The sequence below is a fragment of the Lynx canadensis genome, chromosome E1 (assembly GCF_007474595.2).
Source record: "Lynx canadensis isolate LIC74 chromosome E1, mLynCan4.pri.v2, whole genome shotgun sequence".
NCBI classification, from domain to species: Eukaryota; Metazoa; Chordata; class Mammalia; order Carnivora; family Felidae; genus Lynx; species Lynx canadensis.
Window position 1 is genome coordinate 44501261 of NC_044316.2, and position 24390 is coordinate 44525650.

General features: G+C 40.0%; 1 protein-coding gene across 5 annotated transcripts in view; it reads left to right on the forward strand.

The window, feature by feature from the left end:
* Positions 1-24390, forward strand: part of TLK2 (tousled like kinase 2) — a 115877-nt gene that overhangs the window by 78732 nt on the left and 12755 nt on the right. For all 5 annotated transcript variants that reach the window (XM_032591222.1, XM_032591223.1, XM_030296258.2 and 2 more), the window contains 7 exons: positions 1944-2096; positions 6603-6669; positions 7649-7746; positions 9775-9856; positions 15272-15363; positions 20128-20217; positions 23458-23627. In XM_032591222.1, the coding sequence (XP_032447113.1) occupies positions 1944-2096; positions 6603-6669; positions 7649-7746; positions 9775-9856; positions 15272-15363; positions 20128-20217; positions 23458-23627 (752 nt within the window). The remainder of the gene's footprint in view (positions 1-1943; positions 2097-6602; positions 6670-7648; positions 7747-9774; positions 9857-15271; positions 15364-20127; positions 20218-23457; positions 23628-24390) is intronic.

Below are 24390 nucleotides of genomic sequence, written 5' to 3' on the forward strand. Positions count from 1 at the left end.
CAAGCCATGAAGGATTCATATTACATATTCTTTGGTGGGGAGACATATCTCTAATGATAGTTGAAAGGGTTTTTCAGACAAGAAAACTCTTGAGTTTTGATTTCCATTCTGTTACATTGACATCCAATCAATGACCCAGCTCATCCTAAAGCCAAGGGAATTGTATTATGAGATGAATGGTTATTTATTTAGAGTGTTTGGACTAGGTTAATCTTGCTTACATTATTGTCCTTATAGATAACGGCAGCATAAATTGTATAATGGGCATCTGCCCTGGAATATAGGCTTGTTTTTCTGGTTGCCATTCTTCTAAAGAAAATACACTGAGTATAGGGAAAGTCTAGAGACTGACTTACTACAGTGTTCAGGAAAGAGAGTTGAATAGATTTCATTTGAAAATGGGTTAAAAACTTAGATTCTCTTACTTTGCAAAAATGAAGGTGGAATCAAGCAAAGGAGGTAGGGGAGAGCATGGTAGAAGAAAGAGAAGGGAGCTAGCATTTGATTCTCAACTAGGGTTGGTGATTTATAGATTTTAGTCTTTTGAATGGTTAATCTGAAATCTTGGTATATTTTTAATATGCCAGGTCTCCAAACTTTAATATCTATTAGACATATACAAGAGAAAGTTTTCATATATTGGTATTTTTATTGGCTACTAATGTGCAAATGGGTTTATTATAGAAGATTCAGACTTCTTTAGGAAATCCTCTAATGGTAATGGTGTTAGATATCTGAAGAATCTTTTTTTTTTAATTGTTTTTTAAACATTTATTTATTATTGAGAGACAGAGAGACAGAGCATGAACATGGGAGGGGCAGAGAGAGGGGGAGACACAGAATCCGAAGCAGGCTCCAGGCTCCGAGCTGTCAGCACAGAGCCTGACGCGGGGCTCGAACTCACAAACCGCGAGATCATGACCTGAGCTGAAGTCAGACACTTAACCTACTGAGCCACCCAGGCGCCCCGATATCTGAAGAATCTTTATGTATATTTTTTATGAATTCATTTTACATCCTATTCCCTAAGGAGTTTTTTACTAGCTGCAAGGCTTCATTGTGGTTTCTCTGAATGTACTTGATTTTTAAAAACTTAGTTAAGTTTGACCATATCAGTGAGTGGGAATGACTATGGGGGTGGTAATGGCTCACTTAGAGTTAGAATAAATGATAGATCTAAAAGCAAAATCTTTTTTTTACTTTGTTCAGCATCCCTCATATTAGCTAACTTTCTAGATATAATTTGAGGAAACTTTAATTCAAATAAAAAAAATAAAAAGGCCCTTGGGACCTTTTGTAATATTTTTCTTACATAAATACGGTTTTTTAATGGAGCCATACCAAGAGTTGTTTTCTTTTTAAAACAAAAAAAATTTTTTTTTATGTTTATTCATTTTTGAAAGAAAGTGCGAGCAGGGGAGGGACAGAGAGAGAGGGAGACACAGAATCCGAAGCAGGCGCCAGGCTCCGAGCTGTCAGCACAGAGCCTTGACGGGCTCAAACTCGGGGACCGTGAGGTCATGACCTTAGCCGAAGCGGACGCTCAACAAACTGGCGCCCCAAGAGTTCTTGTTAAATTGATACCACCGAGGCGCCCTGAGAGTTATTTTCTTAACTGTTAAAAAGGAATCAGAAAATTCTTTCTTGAGTCAGAAAATAAGGTCGCAGTGGAAATTTGATATTGTTCCTGCCTACTTTTCCTGTTCGGAGAATAATCATAACTACTGTCTTAAAGCACAGACTCATTCCAAAAAAAATCTTTCTATCATCAGTTATTTGGCTTTTCTAACCTGAAGTTACAATCAAATTTCTACTTGATTTAAAGGGGCTTACTTTTTCTCAAGTCTATCAAATATATAGGTGCCAAGATATTTGTGTTTACTCTCCAGCCACGTTACAGTGTTTTGACCTTCTTCTCTGTGCAACATCTTTTATATCTGTAGGCAGCAGGAAAGGATAAATTCACAGAGGGAAGAGATAGAAAGACAACGGAAAATGTTAGCAAAGCGGAAACCCCCTGCCATGGGACAGGCCCCTCCGGCAACCAATGAGCAGAAACAGCGGAAAAGCAAGACCAACGGAGCTGAAAATGAAACGTATGTTCTTTATTAATGTGAACTCTGTGAGATACCACAGTCTTCCCCAAAATACAAATGCCCTGTGGAGTGCCACTGGAAAAAAGGATAAATTACGGGGATTTCTAGGGCGTAAGCTTTCTTTTTAGTTATGTTGGTGAATTTGCTCACAACTTACATAAAAACCACGTAAAATTCATTCATTTTCTTAGTCCTCATCTTATTTGGGTATTTTCTTTCTTTTTTGTTGGGGGGTGGTTGGGTGTATTTTGGGGTTTATTTTCAGTTTTATTTAGATACAACTGACATATAACATTGTATCAGTTTTGGGTGTACAACATAATGATTAGATATGTGTAGATATTATAAAATGATTCCCATAATAAGTTTAGTTAACATCCATCACCTCACAAAGTTACAACTTTTTTTCTTATGAGAATTTTATGATCTACTCTCAGCACCTTTCACATATACAATACAGTATTATTAACTTTAGACGCCATGCTATGTATATGTATATCACAGTTTCTTTATCCATTTATCCATTGGTGGACACTTAGGGGTTTTTTTCATGTCTTAACTGTTGTGAATAGTACTGCAGTGAAGATGGGGGTGCATAGGTCTTTTTGAGAGAGTGATTTCATTTCCTTTGGATAAATATCCAGAGGTGAAATTGCTAAGTCATAGGATAGTTCTATTTTTAATTTTTTGAAGAACTGCTGTGCTGTTTTTCATAACGGATGCACCAATTTACATTCCCGCCAGCACTGCACAAGAGTTCCCTTTTCTCCACATCCTCACCACCACTTATTATTTCTTCTCTTTTAAATTATTATTTAGGTATTTTCAAGTGAGCGGGACAAATAAGGTCACTTGACATCATGGTCTTCGGCCACTCTCACAACAAATGTGGTATCAGCATGGTGGTCAAATGATAGAGTTGTTTATGTGTGGTTCTGGGTTATGGTACATTGGCATCATCTTAGGGGGATTACCTGGCTGTTCTTTTGAAGTAAAAAACGTCTAGCTGGAGAATGCTCTTAACTGGTCTAAAGAGCATTTGGTTAACAGTCACAGAAACTGTAGGAGCAAGCTAAGAAAAAAATAGGTATTATTTTAGGAAAAAGATATTTTGCCACTAAGCCAAATCTTGACATCACCAGTATTTTTTCCTGTTCTGTGGACCTGTGGGAAACACCAATATCTTCGGTTGCAGTGTAGTCACATAGCTGCCATGAATAGGAGGGGTAGCATAGCCTTAGTATAGATGCCTTCTTTTTTCACCCCTGCCCTGTGTCAGATTTCCCTAATTGATCATCACATTCTTTTTTTCTTTAGTTTTTTTTTAATGTTTAATTTTGAAAGAGAGAGACCAAGTGTGAGCGGGGGAGGGGCAGCGAGAGAGGGAGACACAGAATCTGAAGCAGGCTCCAGGCTCTGAGCTGTCAGCACAGAGCCTGACGGGGGCTCAAAGCCATGAACCGTGAGATCGTGACCTGAGCCGAAGTCAGATGCTTAACTGACTCAGCCACCCGGGCGCCCCTGATCATCCCATTTTGACCACTAAGAGAATCTTCGTCTAGGGCAGGAGTTGACAGGCTTTTTCTATACTGGGCCATGGTAAATACTTTTAGGCTTTGTAGGCAGGCTGGTCTCTATTGCATCTACTCTGCACTGCTGACTGTTGTAGCCTGTTGTAGTACGTAAATGAATGGGTGTGGCTATGTTCCAATAAGACTTGATTTACAAAAACAGACTGTGAGGTGAATGGTCCATGGGTCAACTAAACAGGAACTGCCAAACAGAATTGACATGGGAAATAAAACCTATATATTGTTTACCTATTTAAAATATTTCTTATACGTACTTAATATGAAGACATTTAAGTCATGGCCTCTGTCTTCAAGAAGCTTTCACATAAAAAAGGGAAAAAAGAGGAGCACCTGGGTGGCTCAGTCTGTTGAGCGTCTGACTTCAGCCCAGGTCATGATCTTGCGGTTTGTGGGTTTGGACCCCATGTTGGGCTCTGTGCTGACAGCTCAGAATGGAGCCTGCTTCGGATTCTGTGTGTGTGTCTCTCTCTCTCAAAAATAAATAAACATTGGGGTGCTTGGGTGGCTTAGTCAGTTGAGCGTCCTACTTTGGCTCTGGTCATGATCTCATGGTTCCTGGGTTGGAGCCTTGCGTCAGGCTCTGTGCTGACAGCTCAGAGCCTGGAGCCTGCTTCAGATTTTGTGTCCCCCTCTCTCTCCGCCCCACCCCTGCTTGTGCTTTGTCTCTCTTTGTCTTTCAAAAATGAATAAACATAAAAATTAAAAAAATAATAATAATAAATAAACATTAAAAATTAAAAAAAAAAAAGGCAGGGGGAAAGATCTATAGATAGTAGTGTAAGCAATCACTGAAGAATTGATGGTAGCCATGAAGCTCATTCCTGAATTGGATGTTTGAAATTTAAAATATATTTTTCATAAAAACAGTAACCAGTATTGTAATCTGTATATCTGTAGTGGCTTCATTGGTTTTTCAAGGGAAAAAGAAATTTTGCAAAGCTGTCATTGTGGGAGTCTTTGGCTGAAAATAGGTTTTAGGTTTAAAGATAGACACAAAAGATAATGATATTGTATAATTTATTGAAGAATATGTCTTTTTCCTTTATGTTTTCGTCTCAGTTCTCAAAAACATTAACCTCCAATCCACCAAATATAATAGTGTGCGTACTGCACTATTGTTTAAGGTCCATGACATCCCATTCCAGTGAGAAAGATGGCTTAATACCATTCCTTAACTCCATACATACTTGATGTTTTGGGGAGCCTTTTCCTGGACATTTAGTAAGTTTATGGTAAATGCATATTGTACAATTGGCCTTGGTCTGGACACTAGGGATACAGAGCTAAAGGATACAGCCCTAGCCTTAGGAGCTTATAGTTTATTTAGGGGAAATGAACAGGTAAATAAACTAATGATTTCATTGAGGATAGTGATAATAGTATACACAGTGAATAAACTTGGAAAACATCTTCATTCTTACAACTAAATATTTCACTAAATATTTTAAAACTAGATTTTAAATTTAAAATATTTTCTTTCAGAAAGTCCAAGTAGGAACCCAGATTTGGAAGATTCTCTGGGCAAATGTTGTACACATCAATCTGATCATTGTCTTCTTTGTGACCACTCCCAGGTTTATTTTGTGAAGAGACTGTCCCTACAGTGTTACTTGAAAATTATTTAATGCTAATGCATAAGACTATTGGCTTAGTAGTAATAAAGAAGGCATAGGCTGTTTCCTTGCCATAGAACAATAATTAGAACTCAGTCTAGGCCAGTAGTGTGTCAGTAAGCAGTTGCCATCTGGAGTCCTGTGTAAAATCCAAGCTGGAAGGCCTTTAGTCCAGTTTTTAATTAAAGTATCTGTAACTTGGCTCATTCCTTTGGCCAGAAGCCAAAAACAGTCCTCTGGAGCCTTAGAGTGAGTCACATTATCACCTGTGATACCAATCCTATTTCAGGCAGAGAGAATCCCTAACTGTATTTTCATTTCTCCCTTTTCTACTCGTGTGATATGGAGTATGGATAGAAGTACTTCTGCCTCTGTGAAGGGACAAATGTAACAACCTAGTGGATGTATTTCCTCTTGTTAGTCTCTTTTAGTCAGACCTCAAAGGCTATTTTGTAGCTCTTCCTGGTTGATGGGATAGCTGTTCCTTCTTTCTCCTGCTATTTGGAATATAACTGAACAGTGACATCTAACACACTGAAGTCTATGTGTCTGCTTCTAGAATGTGAAGAGGGTGAAGATGGAGGAGTAAGTGATCACTCCTTAAATGCTCATTCTTAAGATACAAAGTTGTGATTGGAGTAGGTGGAACACAACAAGTGACTACCCATTCAAGTCAGCCCTTTGAGTATTGTATTCAAATACCATTTTACAACTTAGGAATTATTTCACATTCTCACTTAATAGTCACAACAGCTTTCTTAGATGGGTGCTATTGCTTGCCACCCTCTTAAGAAACTGAGACTTAAAAAGTTACTTGTCCAGGTCACATGGCCATTGGCCTGAGTTGCACTTTGAACCCTAGACCTCAGACTCCAAATCCTGGACTCTTCCGTTATGTCGTCCTACTCCTTGTTATCATGGTAGCAGAGTCTACGAGATTCTCAAAAATCATCACATCCATTGGCTTATTACTGTCTCTTCAAAAAGAAAGTTCAGGCATATAATTTTTGGCTACTTTCCCAATGGATTTTCATCTGAGATTGTATGGACAAAACTCATTTCATAAATAATGTAAAAATATAAGCTCATTTATTTTTCTCATTTTTTTATAAATTAGCCTCCTTTCTTCGTGTCACATCTGATAAATCACAGAAGTTTTCTTTTGTCAGATTGCAAGATAATCTAGCTTTTAGTTATTTTAACAGACTGATTCTACCATATGGCATGCTTTGGCATTTCTCTTTTGATAGGCACACTACAATTTCAAATAATTTACTGGAATTTCTACCATTATCTTCTAGGTTAACATTAGCAGAATACCATGAACAAGAAGAAATCTTCAAACTCAGATTAGGTCATCTTAAAAAGGTAAGTATAATGAGCAAAATATGTCTGGAGAAATCAGTTTACATGTAGTATTAAAGCAAATGTCATAGTTGGACATACCTGCTAAAATCTGGAGTAGTTCTTCTCCCTATTATATCCTGTATTCCACCGTGAATGGTGGAATTCATGTCTTTGAATTTTTGAGTCAGCTCCAGCCACCCAATGAGAGCACTTTTTTCAGCCAGTGATATACCAATAGATAACTCTGCATATCTCATAAAGTTTCATAAGTAGTTATCCTTAGGTAAAAGTTAAATATTCAATATGAGCAGGTGGTTCAGATTTGATCTGAAAGCTCTTAATATTTTAAACTTGTACCAACCACACAAAGTCACCTACATAAAAATAGGTATTGATGATGTTCACAGAGGCGTCTTAAATATGGATTGCCCATCTCCTAAATTCAACAGCCCATACATTTTTGGTAGATACTACTTATGGGGATGATGGTCAGTAAGCATTTAATAAACTGCCTTTGGTATGTGTTTTTCCAACTGGGTTCTCAGATCTTGTTAAATCAGTGGAACTTAAGGCACCAAACATAATCCATACTTACAGAGCAGAACCAGATACAGAACCTGATTTTTGAAAAAAAAAAAAAAAAGGAAAAAGGAAAAAAAAGATTGTTTGCCTGTATATAAATACAGAGAACATTTCTGAAAATTTACACAGGATACTTAACAGTAGTTACATCTGGGGAATGGGCATGGAGACGAGAGGGCAGGGCAGCAAGAGGGCTTTTTTCTTACTTGTACTCCTTTGTATGGTTTGAATTTTATTTATTATTTACTGTGATCTTGCTTTTTATGATTAAAATTCTAGTACTTAAAAAAAATCCTTTTTAATGTGGAAGAAACATTTTCCTTTAGTTTTTCGAAAGAAAAATGTCTGTTTTTGAAATGAGATTCCTAAAGGGTAGAGTTTCCTGTGTTCTGAGCTTTTTCTTTCCTTTTCACTTTAGGAGGAAGCAGAGATCCAGGCAGAGCTGGAAAGGCTAGAAAGGGTTAGAAATCTACATATCAGGGAACTAAAAAGGATACATAATGAAGATAATTCACAGTAAGCAACTTGGGGGTATGTTGGGTTGGAGATTGCTAAACAGTTTCTGACATGAATTGAATGGTCTAGAATGATGGTTCTGCTTAATATAAATTGGGTATATGATTCCATGGTGTATTTAGCTCTATTGCAGGGTGTAATACAGGTTTGTGAACACAACTATGGCTTGCTTTAATTTAAATATATATAGGGGTGCCTGGGTGACTCAGTCGGTTGAGCATCCGACTTCGGCTCAGGTCACTATCTCATGGTTTGTGAGTTCGAGCCCCATATCGGGCTCTGTGCTGACAGCTCAGAGCCTGGAGCTTGCTTCGGATTCTGTGTCTCCACCTCTCTCTCTGACCCTGCCCTACTTACGCGCGCGCGCTCTCTCTCTCTCTCTCTCTCTCAAAAAATAAACATTAAGGGGCTCCTGGGTGGCTCAGTCAGTTAAGCATCCGGCTTCGGCTCAGGTCATGATCTCACCATCTGTGAGTTCGAGCCCCGTGTTGGGCTCTGTGCTGACAGCTCAGAGCCTGGAGCCTGCTTCGGATTCTGTGTCTCCCTTTCTCTCTGACCCTCCCCCATTCATGCTCTCTCTCTCTCTCTCTCTCTCTCTCTCTCTCTCTCTCTCTCTGTGTCTCAAAAAAATAAATAAATGTTAAAAAAAACTAAAAAAAATAAACATTAAAAAAATAAATATAGATAGATTTATATGTTAATATGTATACATGTATTCTAGCATTTTCACACAAATAGAGGTCACTAAACAATATAGCTTTGCAGTTGTAGGTGGTTGGGATACTCTGTGTTTTCAGATTCCTGCAGAGCCCTGCTAAATGGAAGCACGGGTGACAGTGTCATGGCATGGAAGGGTTCCTGGGTTGGGATGGCATGGTTTTAGAATGACCTTTAAGGGCCCTTTGGGTGCTGAGATTTTAAACAAGACTGTCTTAGGTTTAGGTATTAATTGTAGATGAATGCCCACCTTTGTTTATAAGTCATTTAAAGGATTGAAACTGAAAAGTAGATTGATATGGGAAATACCTTTAGTTTGTAATCTTTTCTTTTTAAAATTTTTCTGACTCTGAAACATGATTTTTTTGGACATAGCTATTGCTTGTGTATTTTTGTTTGGCCAGTGTGAGCCATGGATTTTTCTTTCTGGGAGGTGGCAGGCCACAGCAGTTACCGTGACCGAGCACTCTGTATATGTCAGGCATAGAGCTGTCTTCATGAGAGCCCAACAAAATTACGTTGACTTGACCAGGGACCCACAGCTGTGCGACTAAACAAAGAGCCGAACTTGCTGTGGAACGCCAGAGCCGACCGCCATGCAGCAGTGGCACCCCTCTGCAGGCATGCCACTATCTCAAAATTAAAATAGTTTTCCAGGATTAACAGTGGGGCAGTTTAAGATCAGGAACTAGGTAGAAATAGTTTTAAAGTTATTTTTGCCAGAATCTCTCTTGTCTTTGTCTTATTGTTAGAAAACAACACAAGGTGGAATCCTGTGTGGCAGAAACAGTTATATCATGAGACTGTCTCAAAGAGGGAAAATAAATGTGCATAGAACGAACATGTGATTTACTTTATAATCAGATCTGTTTTTAAGGCTATGTAAAATATCTTGGAGTTTTATTGTGTTAGTTTTGGAATGGTGGGAACATGTGGCTTTTGAATACTTTGGAGGAACTGAGTAGCGCACTTTGGAAATCCCTGATCTAGTGTAGTCTATAGTCCCCTCACTTCATAGCAAGGCAGACAGGGAGGAAGGTCAACACGCGTCACAGGTCCAGTTGTGACTGTGCTGAGGCTGGCATCTATACCTTACGGCTCTATAGCCAGTGCCATCCTTGTATTTATGTAGTCTCTTTGAACTATGTAACTTATTTCATGTTTACAATTAGCTATATTGGTGGTGTTACCAAACTGTCAGTAGCAGCTATAATCATGTGCATAGCATGTTGGATATTCTGGGAATTTTGCTAGTATGGAAGATTGTGTAGTCCTTGACCTCAGGATGTTCTGTATTCCCTGTTTCCACAGATTTAAAGATCATCCAACGCTAAATGACAGATATTTGTTGTTACATCTTTTGGGTAGAGGAGGTTTCAGTGAAGTTTACAAGGTAAGTGTAAGAAACTGGATACAAAGACTAAGATTAAATTATTGGTTATTACTGACTTGGAGAACATTAAGAATAGTGATAATTGTGGATTGATATCTTTTGGTTGAAACTCAAAAACTTACTAAGGCAGGATATAGTATTTTGCCCTGTTCTCAAGTTTGGAAAATTAAAAAAAATAAAATAGGAAGGAAAAACAGCACTGTTTCTCAGTAGTGAAATTATGGTGATTTATATTCTGTTTCTGTACTTCCTGCCTCACTTACATTTGTTAGAAGTAAGTATGGGGGTGGGGCGCCTGGGTGGCTCAGTCAGTTAAGCGTCTGACTTCAGCTCAGGTCATGATCTCACATTTCATGAGTTCAAGCCCCGCATCGGGCTCTGTGCTGACAGCTCAGAGCCTGGAGCCTGCTTCACATTCTGTGTCTCCCCCTCTCTCTGCCCCTCCCCTGCTTTGCTCTCCCTCTCTCTCTCTCAAAAAATGAATAAATGTTAAAAAAAAATTTTTTTTTTTTTTAAAGAGATAAGTATGGGGGTGCCTGGGTGGCTCAGTCAGTTAAGCATCCAATTTTGGCTTAGGTCACGATCTCGCGGTTTGTGAGTTCGAGCCCCATGTCGGGCTCTGTGCTGACAGCTCAGAGCCTGGAGCCTGCTTCAAATTCTGTGTGTCCCTCTCTCTCTCTCTCTGCCCCTCCCCTGCTCATGCTCTGTCTCTCAAAAATAAACATTAAAAAAAATTTTTTTTAAAGAAATACGTTTGTGTTACTTTTATTCTTATGATTTTTTTAAATAGATGCCTTAAAGTTCATTCTTATTTGAAAACCTGCTTCTTATTTTTAAAAAGTTCTCATCTTGGGTGCCTGGGAGCTCAGTCCGTTAAGCATCTGACCTAGGCTCAGGTCATGATCTTGCAGTTTGTGAGTTTGAGCCCTGCGTTGGGCTTTGTGCTGACAGCTCAGAGCCTGGAGCCTGCTTCATATCCTGTGTCTCCCTCTCTCTCTGCACCTCTCCTGCTCGTGCTGTTTCTCTCTCTTTCTCTCTCTCAAAATAAATGAAACATTAAAAAAAAAAAGTTCTCATCTTCTAAGAGCGTTCTGAAGCAGCGTCCTGGCTTTAGCCGGGCCAGTGAAGGTCAGACCACTGTGCCTTTAGTTCATTTGTACTAAATGGGAAATTCAGCAGGTTTTCAGTATAGCTGCAGATCCATAACATGTTCACCAGTCACCGCCTCCTTGTTTCTATAGGTGTTTCTGGCACCAGGATTTTACATGCATAGTCGGTTTATTAAATGGTCTCTACTGCCTGGCCCCGTGAATTCCCTTTTCCTGACGTGCAGTCTTCACTGTTGGGATTTACATTATGCCTTGTGAATTTATATATGGGAAATAGTTTGAGCAAAATAATGTTTTCATTTCAGATAAAAACAGTAAAAACTAGTTATGTACCCCCCTTTCTTTTTTAAATATTTTATTTTATATTTATTTTTAAATATTTTATTAAAAATTTTTTTAATGTTTGTTCATTTTTGAGAGAGAGAGGGAGTGAGCGAGCATGAGTGGGGGAGGAGCAGAGAGGGGGAGACACAGAATCCGAAGCAGGCTCCAGGCTCTGAGCTGTCAGCACAGAGCCCCAACACGGGGCTCGAACCTACGAACCGTTAGATCATGACCTGAGCCAAAGTCGAACACTTAACCGACTGAGCCACCCAGGCGCCCCATGTGTATTAATGTTTTTAATTGAAGTTACTTGGCATACAATGATATATTTGTTTTAGTTGTATAACATAATGATTTGACGGTTTTCTTTAGTGTTAATTTTTACTGTGATGATATACATAAAAATTTACCATTTTAAGTGTGCGATTTGTTTGCATTAAGTATGTTCATAATGTTGTACAACTACCATTACTGTTCACTTCCAGAACTAGAATATTATTTTTAGTGTACTACTGGGCTTGATTTTCTAGTATTTCATATTTTTTATCTTTGTTCATAAGTGCGGCTGGCCCATAGTCCTCTTTTGTGTGCAGGCAGCATTGTCTAGCTTTTATGTCCTAGTTATCCAGAGTAAGTTGTGAAATTTCTTTTTTCCCATGCCCTGGGATGCATTGCATAGGAATTGTTGGCTCCTTAAAAGAGCAGGGGTACCTGGGTGGCTCGGTCTCTCAAGCGTCCAGCTTCAGCTCAGGTCATGATCTCATGGTTCATGAGTTCGAGCCCCGTGTCAGGCTCTGTGCTGACAGCTCAGAGCCTGGATCCTGCTTCAAATTCTGTGTCTCCCTCTCTCTCTCTGCCCCTCCCCTGCTCATGCTCGTGTGAGTTCTCTCTCAAAAATAAATAAACATTAAAAAATAAATTAAAAAATAAAAGGGCAGACTCCGAATCACATGGGTAGATGTCATTGTGGAGGAAAACATTTTGATAACCTTTTTAATTTCTTCTGCAAATACTGATTTGCTATTTTCTTCCCCTTCTTAAGCCAGTTTTGATAATTTTCCTGGAAAATCTATTTCACCTTGGTTTAAAAATGTCATCCATGGGGCACCTTGAGTGGCTCAGTCAGTTAAGCATCTGACTCTGGGTTTCAGCTCAGGTCATGATCTCACGGTTGGTGAGGTGGATGGAGCCTGAGTCTGGTTCTGTGCTGACAGCATGGAGCCTGCTTGGGATTCTCTCTGTCTCCCTTTCTGCCCCTCCCTTACTCTCACACTCATGCTCTGTCTCTTTCTCTCTCAAAATAAATAAACATTAAAAAATATATATCATTCATGCCTTAGTTATTTCTCTTTTTTTATGAAATGTTTATTTTTATTATTTATTTTTAATTTTTTTATTTTTTGAGAGAGGAGACAAAGCACTAGTGGGGGAAGGGCAGAGAGATGGAGACAGAATCCAAAGCAGGCTCCAGGCTCCAAATTACGAGCTGTCAGCACAGAGCCCGACGTGGGGCTTGAACTCCCTAGCAGTGAGATCATGACCTGAACCAAAGTCAGACTGAGCTACCCTGGCGCCCCTGAAGTGTTTATTTTTATATCTCTTGAGTGATAGGTCAGAGATGAGTCAATGTTTATTTTTTCCTCTAAGAATCAACTTTTTATTTTGTTGATCACGTCTACTCTTTGATTTTTTCATTAACTTGTGTTTTTAATCTTTCCTTCCTTTTGCTTTCTTTGATTCTGTTTTCATTCTTGAATCAAACACTCTATTTTTTGTTTTTGATAATTTTAAAGTTGTAAAAAAACCACAAAATTTATCATCATAACCACTTTTAAGTGTATATTTTAGTAGTGTTAGGTGTATTTATGTTGTTGTGAAACAGATCTGCAGAATTTTTTCATCTTGCAAAACTGAAACTTTACCCATTAAGCAACAAGTCTCCTCTCCCAGCCCCTGATAACTGCCATTCTACTTTCTGTTTCAATGAACTTGACTACTTTTAGATACATGTGTAAGTGGAATCACAGTATTTGTCTTTTTGTGACTGGCTCCTTTACTTAGCATGATGTTCTCCAAGCTCATCCATGTTGATGTGATAGGATTTCCTTCTTTTAAGGCTGAATAATACTCCATTGTATGCATATACTTCGTTTTCTTTATCCATTCCTCTGGCAGTGGATGTTGGGGTTGCTTCCTCTCCTGGTCTGTAGTGAATTGTGCTGCTTTGAACATGCATGTGCACATACCTCTTAGAGAAGTTGCTTGTAATTCTTTTGGGTATAAACCTACAAGTGAAACAAATACTTTTTTAAAATCATCAGCATTTGTTCTTGTTGCTTCCCAGTTACTTGTTAGTTATTTCTTCATCCTGTGTTTTCCTAGTGTGTTCCTTAGTCATGTTTACATTCCTGAAATTTAGATGCTTCTTAAATTGGTGGTGGATCACAGTGTCTTGGATTCAGAAATAGGGTACAGTAGGTGGACAAAAAGACACTTGTCGTATCATTAGTGCTCTTACAAATTAGGTGGTATTTGATCTGGCTTTTAATGGTTATAAATGGTTTTCTCCTGTAAAGGCATGATGTTCTATAAGCTTGTAGGTGGACTTCAGATTCTATAAGAAAAATAGAGTTCAGAAGTTTCCATTTCTGTGAAATAAGCTATTCTGTTTAAATTGTGTAGTTTTTATATTTAAAAAATGCTGGTTTAAATTTAGTATAAATTAGAAGTTTCTTTCATGAGTAGCCATCTCTTGCAGTTAGTGCTTCCCTAGAGGTAGCTTACGTTTTAAAAGATCCGTAGAACGGGAGTCATGACTTACCCTGTACCTGTTGGTTTCATCTGTCCATACATTTGTGGAAACGGGTAGATGGGTGGTAATAGTGCTGGAACTGAGGTATTAAATTTCTTACTGAACTTTAATTTGTTTATGAGTTTATTTATTTTGGGGGGGGGGAGGGGCAGAGAGATAGAATCCCAAGTAGGCTCCACACTATCAGTGCAGAGCCCGATGGGCTCAATCCCAGGAACCATGAGACCATGACCTGAGCTGAAATCAAGAGTCAGAGGCTTAACTGACTGAGCCACCCAGGCACCCCTCATCTCAACCTTAAGAATTAAGAAAAACTATTCATCCCAAAGGAGTTCTTCAATAAATTCTTTTGTATAGGAGAAATACCCTGTTGTGTTAAAATACTACTCACGTTATCAACTTGTGATTTACACTTAGCATCCTCACAAACCCACCTGTTCCCCTTCTTCCCCACCCCCGCCCCATGATCTAGCACTACCTAGCTGATGCAGGACTTTCCAGCAGTGGCAGTCTTTGGGGAAAGTATGTCCTTTTCTTTGGACAGTGATGGAGATGTGATCTGGTGTGACAACTTTCAGACATGTTGGGATCAAAAACTGCTTTTTATTTGCCCATTGTATATGGGTGGGGCTAAAGGCAGGGTGTTATTTTATTTGTTTGTATTTTAATAAACAGTGTAACAAATTACAAGGTTATTTTCTAAGCAAACAGTGAAGAGGTGTATCTGGAGGGGTTATTTCTCAAGGAGCAGATAGTGTGTGTCCCCAGCATTTTAGAAGTGTCCTGTCCCAGTGTCAGCAGAGGGGCGAGATACAATGCAAGGGAGTGAGGTCCCAGAGAGGGTGGATATTGTCCACAGAGAGAACTGTTTGGAAATGACTGGTAAGGCATGGGCTGTCTTGCTGTTTGTGGTGTGTACTTGGTTGTTTTCTAAGCCCCTTGGTGCCAGTGAGTCTGGAGACTTCTAAATTATCTGATCACAAGTTTCAAGAAGATGGTTGCAACTCTGAAACAAGTATGTGATGTGTTGTCATCCACTGTTGTTTTTATTTTATAATGCATTTGGGGTTTTGAATCATGGATGTGTTAAATAGAAGCTTTGAGTCCGTTACTTGCCTGTAATTCTTGTTAGCATTTATCCAGAACATAATTTATTCCTTTTCTTTGCAGGCATTTGATCTAACAGAACAAAGATATGTAGCTGTGAAAATTCACCAGTTAAATAAAAACTGGAGAGATGAGAAAAAGGAGAATTACCACAAGTAAGTGATCCTAGAGTATCTGATTTTTCAAAATTTGGAAGTAACAGCTGTAGTTTGGGCCCTGTGCTAACAGCTGTACATGCATTGTTGTTGTTTCATTTAATCCTTATGACTATCCTGGGAGAATAAGAAATTTTCCATCTTACTGATGAGCAAATTGAAACTTACAGAATTTGAGTAATAGTTAAGAAATGGCTGAGCTGGTGTTTAAATCTAGACTTCCCTTAATCCAAAACCCATGCTCTTCAACCTCCCTTTCCGTTATGTGTGTAACATTAGCTACAGTAAACAAGTAAAGCCTCGGAAACTGTCTTGCTGTCTATAGAAAGCAGATGATGGAGTCCTTCAGTGGCCTGGGCATCCTGAGGGGCTCTGGGCTGGGCTTTTTCCTGCCTGTTCAGTCATTTCTTCATGGAGGAAACGGGAAGGGGGGGTACCTGGGGTGCCTCTTGACTGCAGTGGTGCTTGTTGGACATTCAGTTCCTCAGTGCTGTGTCCCCCTCCCCCTCACGGTTTCCCCTCCGAATTCTGTGTTCAGGGTCCTGAATGCCACTGGCTGGCGCTCCTCTTCTGTGTTGGCAGAAGGGCTGGGAGGGTGACTTCTTTAGCTTGAATAATGATTACATGTACAGGTGTGAATTTCTTTGATCCACTAATGGCGGGTTTTGCTTGTTTTCCCCACCCCGCCCCAAGCTTCAGAACGTTGGAATTCATGGCTCATTCGGTTTGGAGGCCACTCATACCTGATTTGCTGTTAGGATCCCCACTGGGCTTAGTATTGTTTCCTTGTTGTAGGTAAAAGCACTGAATTAGACATGTCCTGACCCCGGAAGGAGAAGATAACCACTTTTAATGTAAACTCACCTCCTTTCTATGAGAGCAGTTGTGTTTTTTTTTTTCTTACAGGTTGTACTTTGAAGGGAAAAAAAGCAGTGGACTTTGAAGTAGCCTTTTTTTTAAGTTTATTTTATTTTGAGAGGGGGGGTGCAAGTGGCGAAGGGGCAGAGAAAGAGGGAGAATCCCAAGCAGGCTCCGCACCATCAGCACAGAGCCAGATGCAGGACTTGCACCCACAAACCACGAGATCATGACCTGAGCCAAAATCAAGTCAGACGCTTAACCGACTGAGCCACCCAGGCACCCCTGAAATAGCCTTTTAATTGGGTTCTAAATCTCAAGGGAAAAGTAAAACATTTCTACATCATCAGTGGTTCTTGGGGCATAGACCAAGGCAACTCTTGCTGTATACATGTTCCTTATCAGGGGTCCAGGAACCTCCCCTCCCCTCCGCTGCCCTCCCATTCTGTGCTGGATGGCACTCAGCACTGGAGAAGTGGAGGTTCCTGTGGCGTTAAGAGAAATTGGGCTTAGCGGAGGTAGCAAAAGGGATGAGGTGTGCTTTATGCATGGCACCTTGTGTGTGTATCTTACGTGACAGGCAGCTGCAGTCCAGATGCTTCTGAGGAACAGTTACATTATTACAAGCACATTCCAGTCACTTGGCGTTCAGGGACGAATGGCGTATGCCACAGTGAATGCCAGGAGCACTTCAGAGAAGGAAGCCACATGTTGCTCTGACCAGTTAGAAACGCGAAATGTCCCCCTTACATTGAGACTCTCAGAGTGCGTAGGGAGTTGGAATGGTACTTGCTTCTTTTTAAAAATGCTCTCCAGCTATCCTTGGAGCCTGTTCTGTATCTTATGTGTGACATGACCACTCTAAACCACTTGACTTTATGAGGGGCCAGCCTTGATTAACCTTGAGAAGGTGGTTCCTGTGCTGGGATTTGCACATACTTTGCCTAGTTTCAGCGTCCAGCTCTTAGGCTGGCCCTAAAGAGAACTCTACTGAGGAATACTGTGATGACTGCTAGTGGGGTGCTGCCCACCTTAGCCTTTTGAAACAATGAGGGGTCGAAGCCTGGACCTTGTACCTCTGTGACACATCTGGCAAGCTGCTTTGAGTGCTGGTGGGTAGAGATTGGGTATGTTCCTCACGTTTCTCTACCAGGCAGAGTCCTAGAGCAAGTGAAGGGGGCCGTCTCAGCTTTCTGAGCTCTTTACTGGTCCCGCTCCAGGCTCATGGTGGTACCTTTCTACTCTTCATTTCCTCACCAGAGGTGGGAATCATGGCACCCAAGTACCTTCTATGGAGCCGTCTCTGCAGGGGCCATTTCCTAGCTGACAGACAGACACATGGGGAGGGAGCGTGCCAAGTTCTTAAGACCTTTGCTCAAACCTAGGGAGAAATTCTTACACACTTTCACCTTTCTTTGAAAGATTTTGCTTATTATGAAATCATACTGATGAATACAGGCTATACAGATGATAGTGAATTAGCAAAATGTCATTAACTCCTTGGAACTTACAGAGGCATATATCAAACATATAACAGATTTTAGACAGTGCTTTAAAAATTTAGTATTAAACTAAAAAGTGGTACACTTTAGTGTTATGGTAACATTATAAAATATGAAAATGCTGCTTTCCTGCATAGTAACGTCTCTGATTGCTTTTACTTTCATGGGAGTGACTTCCCAGTCCCATCTGGAATAAAGACATTTATTTGAGTCTTTATTAAGAAAGAAGGAAGAACTCAAAAGGTTGTTGTTTTGTTTAATTTTGAGTTCTGCTCTGCACCTCCTTTCTTCTCCTTCCTCCACAAACGAAAAGCAAACTGATTATTTTACTTTTGCATTATTAAAGCATTAGTAGGTATTATAAGATTCCTTTTTTTTGACAAGATTTCTTTGACTCCCCCAAATAACATATTAAAAACTAGACAGTAGGAAACCTTTCATATAAAGCTGTCCACAGAAATCATTTTATCTGAGTTAGTATACACTTACATATGATGGTCTTCTAATTTCTTAGGATAAAATCATTTTGTAAGCCTATTGAATGTATATCCACTTATTAAAGAGTAAAAGACTAACACATGAGCAGATAAGATTCTTCCCGTTTCTAATTAAGCTTTCTGTAGTGCATTAATCCCTTGGATGCTAAATTAAAAGTTGAACATGCAAGGGATGTGGAAAGAGCCACGGCCTTGCCCGATGAAGCTCGAGAAGCGGGCTTAGAGCTTCACATGATGCTGAGGGAGTGTGCTCAGTGACACAGCAAATACCGTTAGTTGGGGAGGACTTTGACCCTTCCTTTGGTTCTTAAGTTTTGCCTCCTTTAGTTGCCTCTGTTTCTTGTACCTTGAGGGAGAAATCGGTCCCTGGCCTGAAATGCACAACAAAACCAAAAAGTTACAACAGAAGGGCAGAGAATTGTAGATTTTTAGTATGTTAGAGGAAGAAATGACTTGAGGGTTATCTGGTTAGTCTCTAGCTTTCTAAACTTGGTTTTTGTTAACAGCATCGTCTGAATTTTACTGAACGAACTATTAGGTGGGATCTTGATATATGAAAAGGACACATGTGATGCTGCTTAGGTGGAATGAGGAGCTGGGCCAGAGCTACATTTGCTCAGGGTCCGCACCGGGGCTCCGGAGGCCTGCGTCTCCAGGGAGCGTCCTCAGAAACCTCCAATCCTGTGCAGCGTTGGGGAAGCCCAGAGAAGTGGCGTTACACAGCTGGGACTCTTGCAGCTAGGTTTCCAGGTCCCAGGGTAGTGGTGTCCTGACACTTCTCTGCCTAAGTGCTTGGCATGTCTTTTCTGTTCGGAAAGACATAAAGATGATGAAATGAAGTATCACAAGAAGCAAAAACTGCTAAAAGTGGCAGCTTGAAAAACAAGCTCAGTCAGGCTCAGTTTCCATTCGGGAAAAATAGATTTTAATTACTTTTAGATTCTTGTTCCTCTCTCCTCCTTGCCCTGATCATTTCCTCATCTTTTCTTTAGTTGAGTACTTTCTGTGTATTTTTGACATACTGGGACACACCAGTTTCAGAAAACATCACCTGATTATATTTTACCATACTCTGGAAAGTTTCTCTTTTCTGATCTTGCCTTATAAGAAAATGCCCCAAGCTAAATGGTGCCGGATTACTTAAAATATAAGAATTTTCTGTTCTTCTCTTTGTAAATAAGAACTACCTTAAAAATTATTAGTAATTATATTGAATAAACACGTTCTAGTCTTTTAAAACTCAGTGAATATGTCGGATTATGTAGTATATTTTTGTTCCTAATCTCATTAAGTGATTTGAAATTGGAAAAGTATTTAATAAAAAGATGTTAATTTGCATATATGTAGAGTCTCATTCCAAGAAAACTAGGGCTTCATAATTTTCTATCAGATTCACATTTTCTTAAAAGAAAGTCAAGCTGATAGCCCGTTAAGTTCTTTTTGTAAGGAGAGTTTAAAAACAAATAGAGAATACTACTAATTGCCTTGTACAGTCAGTAATCCTTTTACCCAAGGAGTTTACATGCTAAAATTGATTTCCTTGATGTATCCCCAGGATATAAACACTTAGAGATACTAAGTTTTTGAGGAGCGAGAAAAAGCTGTCTTTATAATTTTTAAAGCTTCGATATTTGGGTATAAATATAAAACAGGTGAGATTGTGATAGAATGAACTTGGAATGGTCGGCATCCATTCATTCAATGATATTTGAGCACCTGCTATTTTCTCAACAGATTGGTGGATACTAATAGTGAAAACAGGATGAGGAAAGATACAGAGCCAGCCAGATCTGAATGGAATGAATAGGCAGAAGCAAGGAAAAATGAGAGAATGTGTAGAAGTATCCTTTTAGAGGTCTAAAAGACAGTCCAAAATACAAAATGTTAATTTTCCACTTTGTTTACAGGCACGCATGTAGGGAATACCGGATTCACAAAGAACTGGATCATCCCAGAATAGTTAAGCTGTATGATTACTTTTCACTGGACACTGACTCGTAAGTGCCATGACATTTTAGCTTAGCAGTTGTGCTGTTTTCTTCCAGTGTGTTGACTACTCATGAAATGGAGCTTAAATCTGGGTCAAGGAAATACTCTCTGAGGGAGTCAAGTGTATGTATTTATGGGCAAATGATCGTGTGTGAATTCATGTTTGGGTCAGCAATACATCTCTTAGCCACAGGACTTCTATAGTTGTGTGCTGGTTAATGTTTAACAACCAGCTTGGTGGGGGTCGGAATAGGGCTAATATGTAGTATTTGACAATTTCTGTGATAATAAATTTCTCAACAGGTCCAATTTCAAGCTACTAACTTAAAAAAAAAGCTTTATTGAGATATAATTTAAATGCCATATAGTTCACCCACTTAAAGTAAACGGTTCAAGGCCTTTAATATATTCACAGATCTGCAATCATTGCCATAGTCGTTTTTTTTTTGCCATAGTCATTTTTAGGACATTTTCACTACCTCAAAAAGAAACCCCATACCTTTTGCTGTCACCCCCTTATTCTTCCACCCCACCGCCACCCCACTCCCAGCCCTAAGCAGCCACTAGTCTGTTTTTTTTTTGGTCTCTATAGCTTTCCTATTTTGGACTTGTATAGGAATCACTCATGTAGTATCTGGAGTCTTCTGACTGGCTGCTTTTATTTGAGATGATGTTTTTTCAAGGTTTTTTATTGTAGCATATATTAGTACTTCATTCCTTTTTACGGCCAAATATATTCCCTTGTATGAATAAACCACCTTTTGTTTGTCCTTGCATCCTACCAGTGGCTTAATAACCAGCTCATAAAATTCCTGAAAATTAACTGTCAGCTCTTGGTAACTGTCACAAGTTGGTGCCAGCTGCCTCTGACGTGCCCCAGTGGGTGTGGACTATACAAGAGAGCCTCTGCCCCACCCCAGAGATTCTGATGAACCGTGATGGGCCTTTTAAAGAAGTACCAGCAATGTGATTTTATCATAGAATGGGAACGAATGTGGCACAAATGAAGGCATAACCCAGTGCTGCCTGTGAAAACATAGCCTCACAGGCATGTGGGATGTTAGAGTTGGAAGGGATCTCAGTTCAGCTTTATTTTATAGATGGAAATTTGAGGCCCAGAGAAGTGAAATGACTTGCCCAAGATCTTTAATACTGTTAGGCATTGTTGTATTTTATTACTGGGTAAGGTAAGCTCTGTCACCTCTGGGTTTACCCAGGAGTTTAGGAATATTTCAGCATTTGGAAGTGTTTTCTCTGTAGGAGTCTGAACTTCAGAGTCTGGTCGGCAGGTGTTCCCTCTTAGCCTTCCGGGTGATTCTAGGCATTCAGGCCTATTCTAAACAGCAGGTGTCTCAGAGACTGCTATGCCAAGAACCACCCCACATTTAGAAATGTTTCCCAAAGGGAGAGACCTTCATTCCCTTTGGAAATGTGTACCATCCCTTTTTCCATCTGCTCAGGGATGACCCCTTTCCAGAAGGGTGGCCCTCGGACCAGGTATAGTCAGTGTGTGTTTAGCGTGGATGGGGTTTAGAAGAATATCTGGTTAAGAGAACAGGTTTCCAAGGGTGATTAAATTCCTTGAATACTAGGTAGACTGCCCTCCGCCCAATAACAAAAACATTTCAAAAATAAGGAGAATGACTTAGATTATCTATGGTTTCAAATTGTATATATACTTTTAACTAATCTAAGAAATTGACTTGGTTGTGTGCTATTCTTGAATTGTTTATTTTGTTCTTCCTATTGTGTATGTGGTGACTTTTCACCATCATGTTAGAAAATCTTCTGAGAGTTGTTTGGGTGTTAAAGTGACGTTTTATTTTAAGCTTGCACTTGGATCAAAAAATACCTCCACTAAACATGAGAATCTATATCTTAGATCAGAGAATCTATAAATTTTTGATACTCATTCTCAAATAGGGTGCTAGCATGCCCTAATATGCTTCATAGAAAACACAAGCTGCTCAGTTTGGGGATCCCGCAGGACGGTGTATGTCCGCCTTTCATCGCAGTGCTTTTTGAAGGCCTCAGATTTCCCAGAGGCCTTCTAGTCCTCTCTAGTCCTGGGCCTGTTAGCTCTCAGGTCTGCTCCTCACCCTTACCCTGTTCTGCATCTTAGGGAAGATGACCCTTGTAGGCTGTTCTGCCAGGCTCCGGTGTCAGTTGTTGTTCAGCTGGGCTCAGCCACTGGGGAGACCGAGATGGTGGTGGGTAGGGACACTCCTCCCCCTCCCCGCTGTGATTCCAGTCTCTCTTGGTGACCCTGGGTTCAGGTTGCACCATCTCCGCCCTTTGGCCCTAGGGTGCTAATGGCTTCCTGTTCTGGATGATCTCTGGGGTGCCTCACTGGCCAGTTTATCCTCTCAGCTCTTCCATCATCCATCTGATCAATTCCCTGAGCTAAAACTTCTCTGTTTTAAATACTCAGGTGGTTTTTATTTCCTGGCTAGATCCTGAGTGATACAACCATATTGTCACAGCTTAGGATCGTTTAAAAGGTCTTCATCTCTCAGGAATACTCAAACAATTCAGGAATCCTTACTTCAGTTTACAATTCCCTTAGAAGATAGACACATGACCCTTCATGCCACAAATGGTATGTAGTTTTAAATTTGGGTCTATATGATGAATTGATATAAGTGAAGGAAAAAACTCACACTATGCAATAGCATATTTGTCAGAACAACAGATACTGTACTTTTAAAAGTTCTCTTGTGTTTAGCAAAAAGCAATTATATACAGTATTGTGCCAAACTACCAGGAGACATGACATGAAACCAGTTCTTGGGACGTGGGCAAACCCTAGATTTTTTCTCACTGTCAGCGCTTAGGATCATTTGAAATGTTTGTATTGAGACTTGTATGCTTGAGTACCATATGCTTGTTTAGAACTGGAGCACGGTGTGGAAATGTGTAGGAGACCCCTCTAGAAAGATAATCTAGCTTAAGTACATTACAGTTCTTGTCAGTGTTCTTATAGACTAGATTTAAGAAGAGGTATGCGTGGGCGAATTGTAGCACAACAGATTCCAGTGTGGAGGGCGTGAAGGCTCTTCACCAGGAGAGAAAGCAGTTTCCTTCCTGGCAAACACTCAGGTAGCTAATACTGAATAAAGAATAGAAGAGTACTTTCAGGACTAAAGAACAGAGCAAGAAGCTAATTAAAGTTTTCGCTGGGGCTGGTTTAGTTAGTCTTGATTTGCTTGCTGTTTCCCACAGTCAAATGTTGGTTTATTTGTCTTTAGGTTTTGTACAGTATTAGAGTACTGTGAGGGAAATGATCTGGACTTCTACCTGAAACAGCACAAATTAATGTCGGAGAAAGAGGCCCGGTCCATTATCATGCAGATTGTGAATGCTTTAAAGTACTTAAATGAAATAAAACCTCCCATCATACACTATGACCTCAAACCAGGTATGTCTGACTTTTAGGTGACAGTATTGATGGCTTTTCTCTGATCTTAAAAGTGACTTCTAATCTGATAAAGTTAGAGAATGTGGCAGGAGCCTAGAAGGCCTAGTAATATCTGGCTTTGCCTGGGTAGGTGTGGGAATGAAAGAGGCCCAGCCACACAATGCTGGGTTTGAGAGGATGAGTCGGATGAAATGCTCTGGAGAAACGATGCCCTTGTCTGTAGAGCCAGGGCGGGTCACCATGTCAGCCCGATTTAGCAAGGCCTGCTCTGGGTGAGCTCCATTTCACACTACATAGTAGTCCTCTAGTCCAAGTCTTTTCGACGAAAGTGCCTCCAAATTAATGACTTATTTTGCAGGTATGCCTCCCATTTCATTAAATTCGAACAGATTTACATCTTTTTGTATGGTTACTATCTAATTTCAGTAGTCCTCAGCAAACAGCAGAGGGCAGTTAGACTTTTTACCTCTGTTTTTTTTTGTTTTTGTTTTTAAATGTTTCTTTATTTTCACTATAGAGAGGCAGTGCAAGCAGGGAAGGGGCAGAGAGGGAGGGAGACACAGAATCTGAAGCAGGCTCCAGGCTCCGAGCTGTCAGCACAGAGCCCGGTGTGGGGCTCTAACCCACAAACCATGAGATTATGACCTGAGCTGAAGTTGGATGCTTAACCGACTGAGCCACCCAGGCGCCCCACCTCTGTTTTTTTTGTCATCATCCTCAGTTGTTTTTTAGAAGGCTGCATATGTTCTCTGTAGACAGCTGG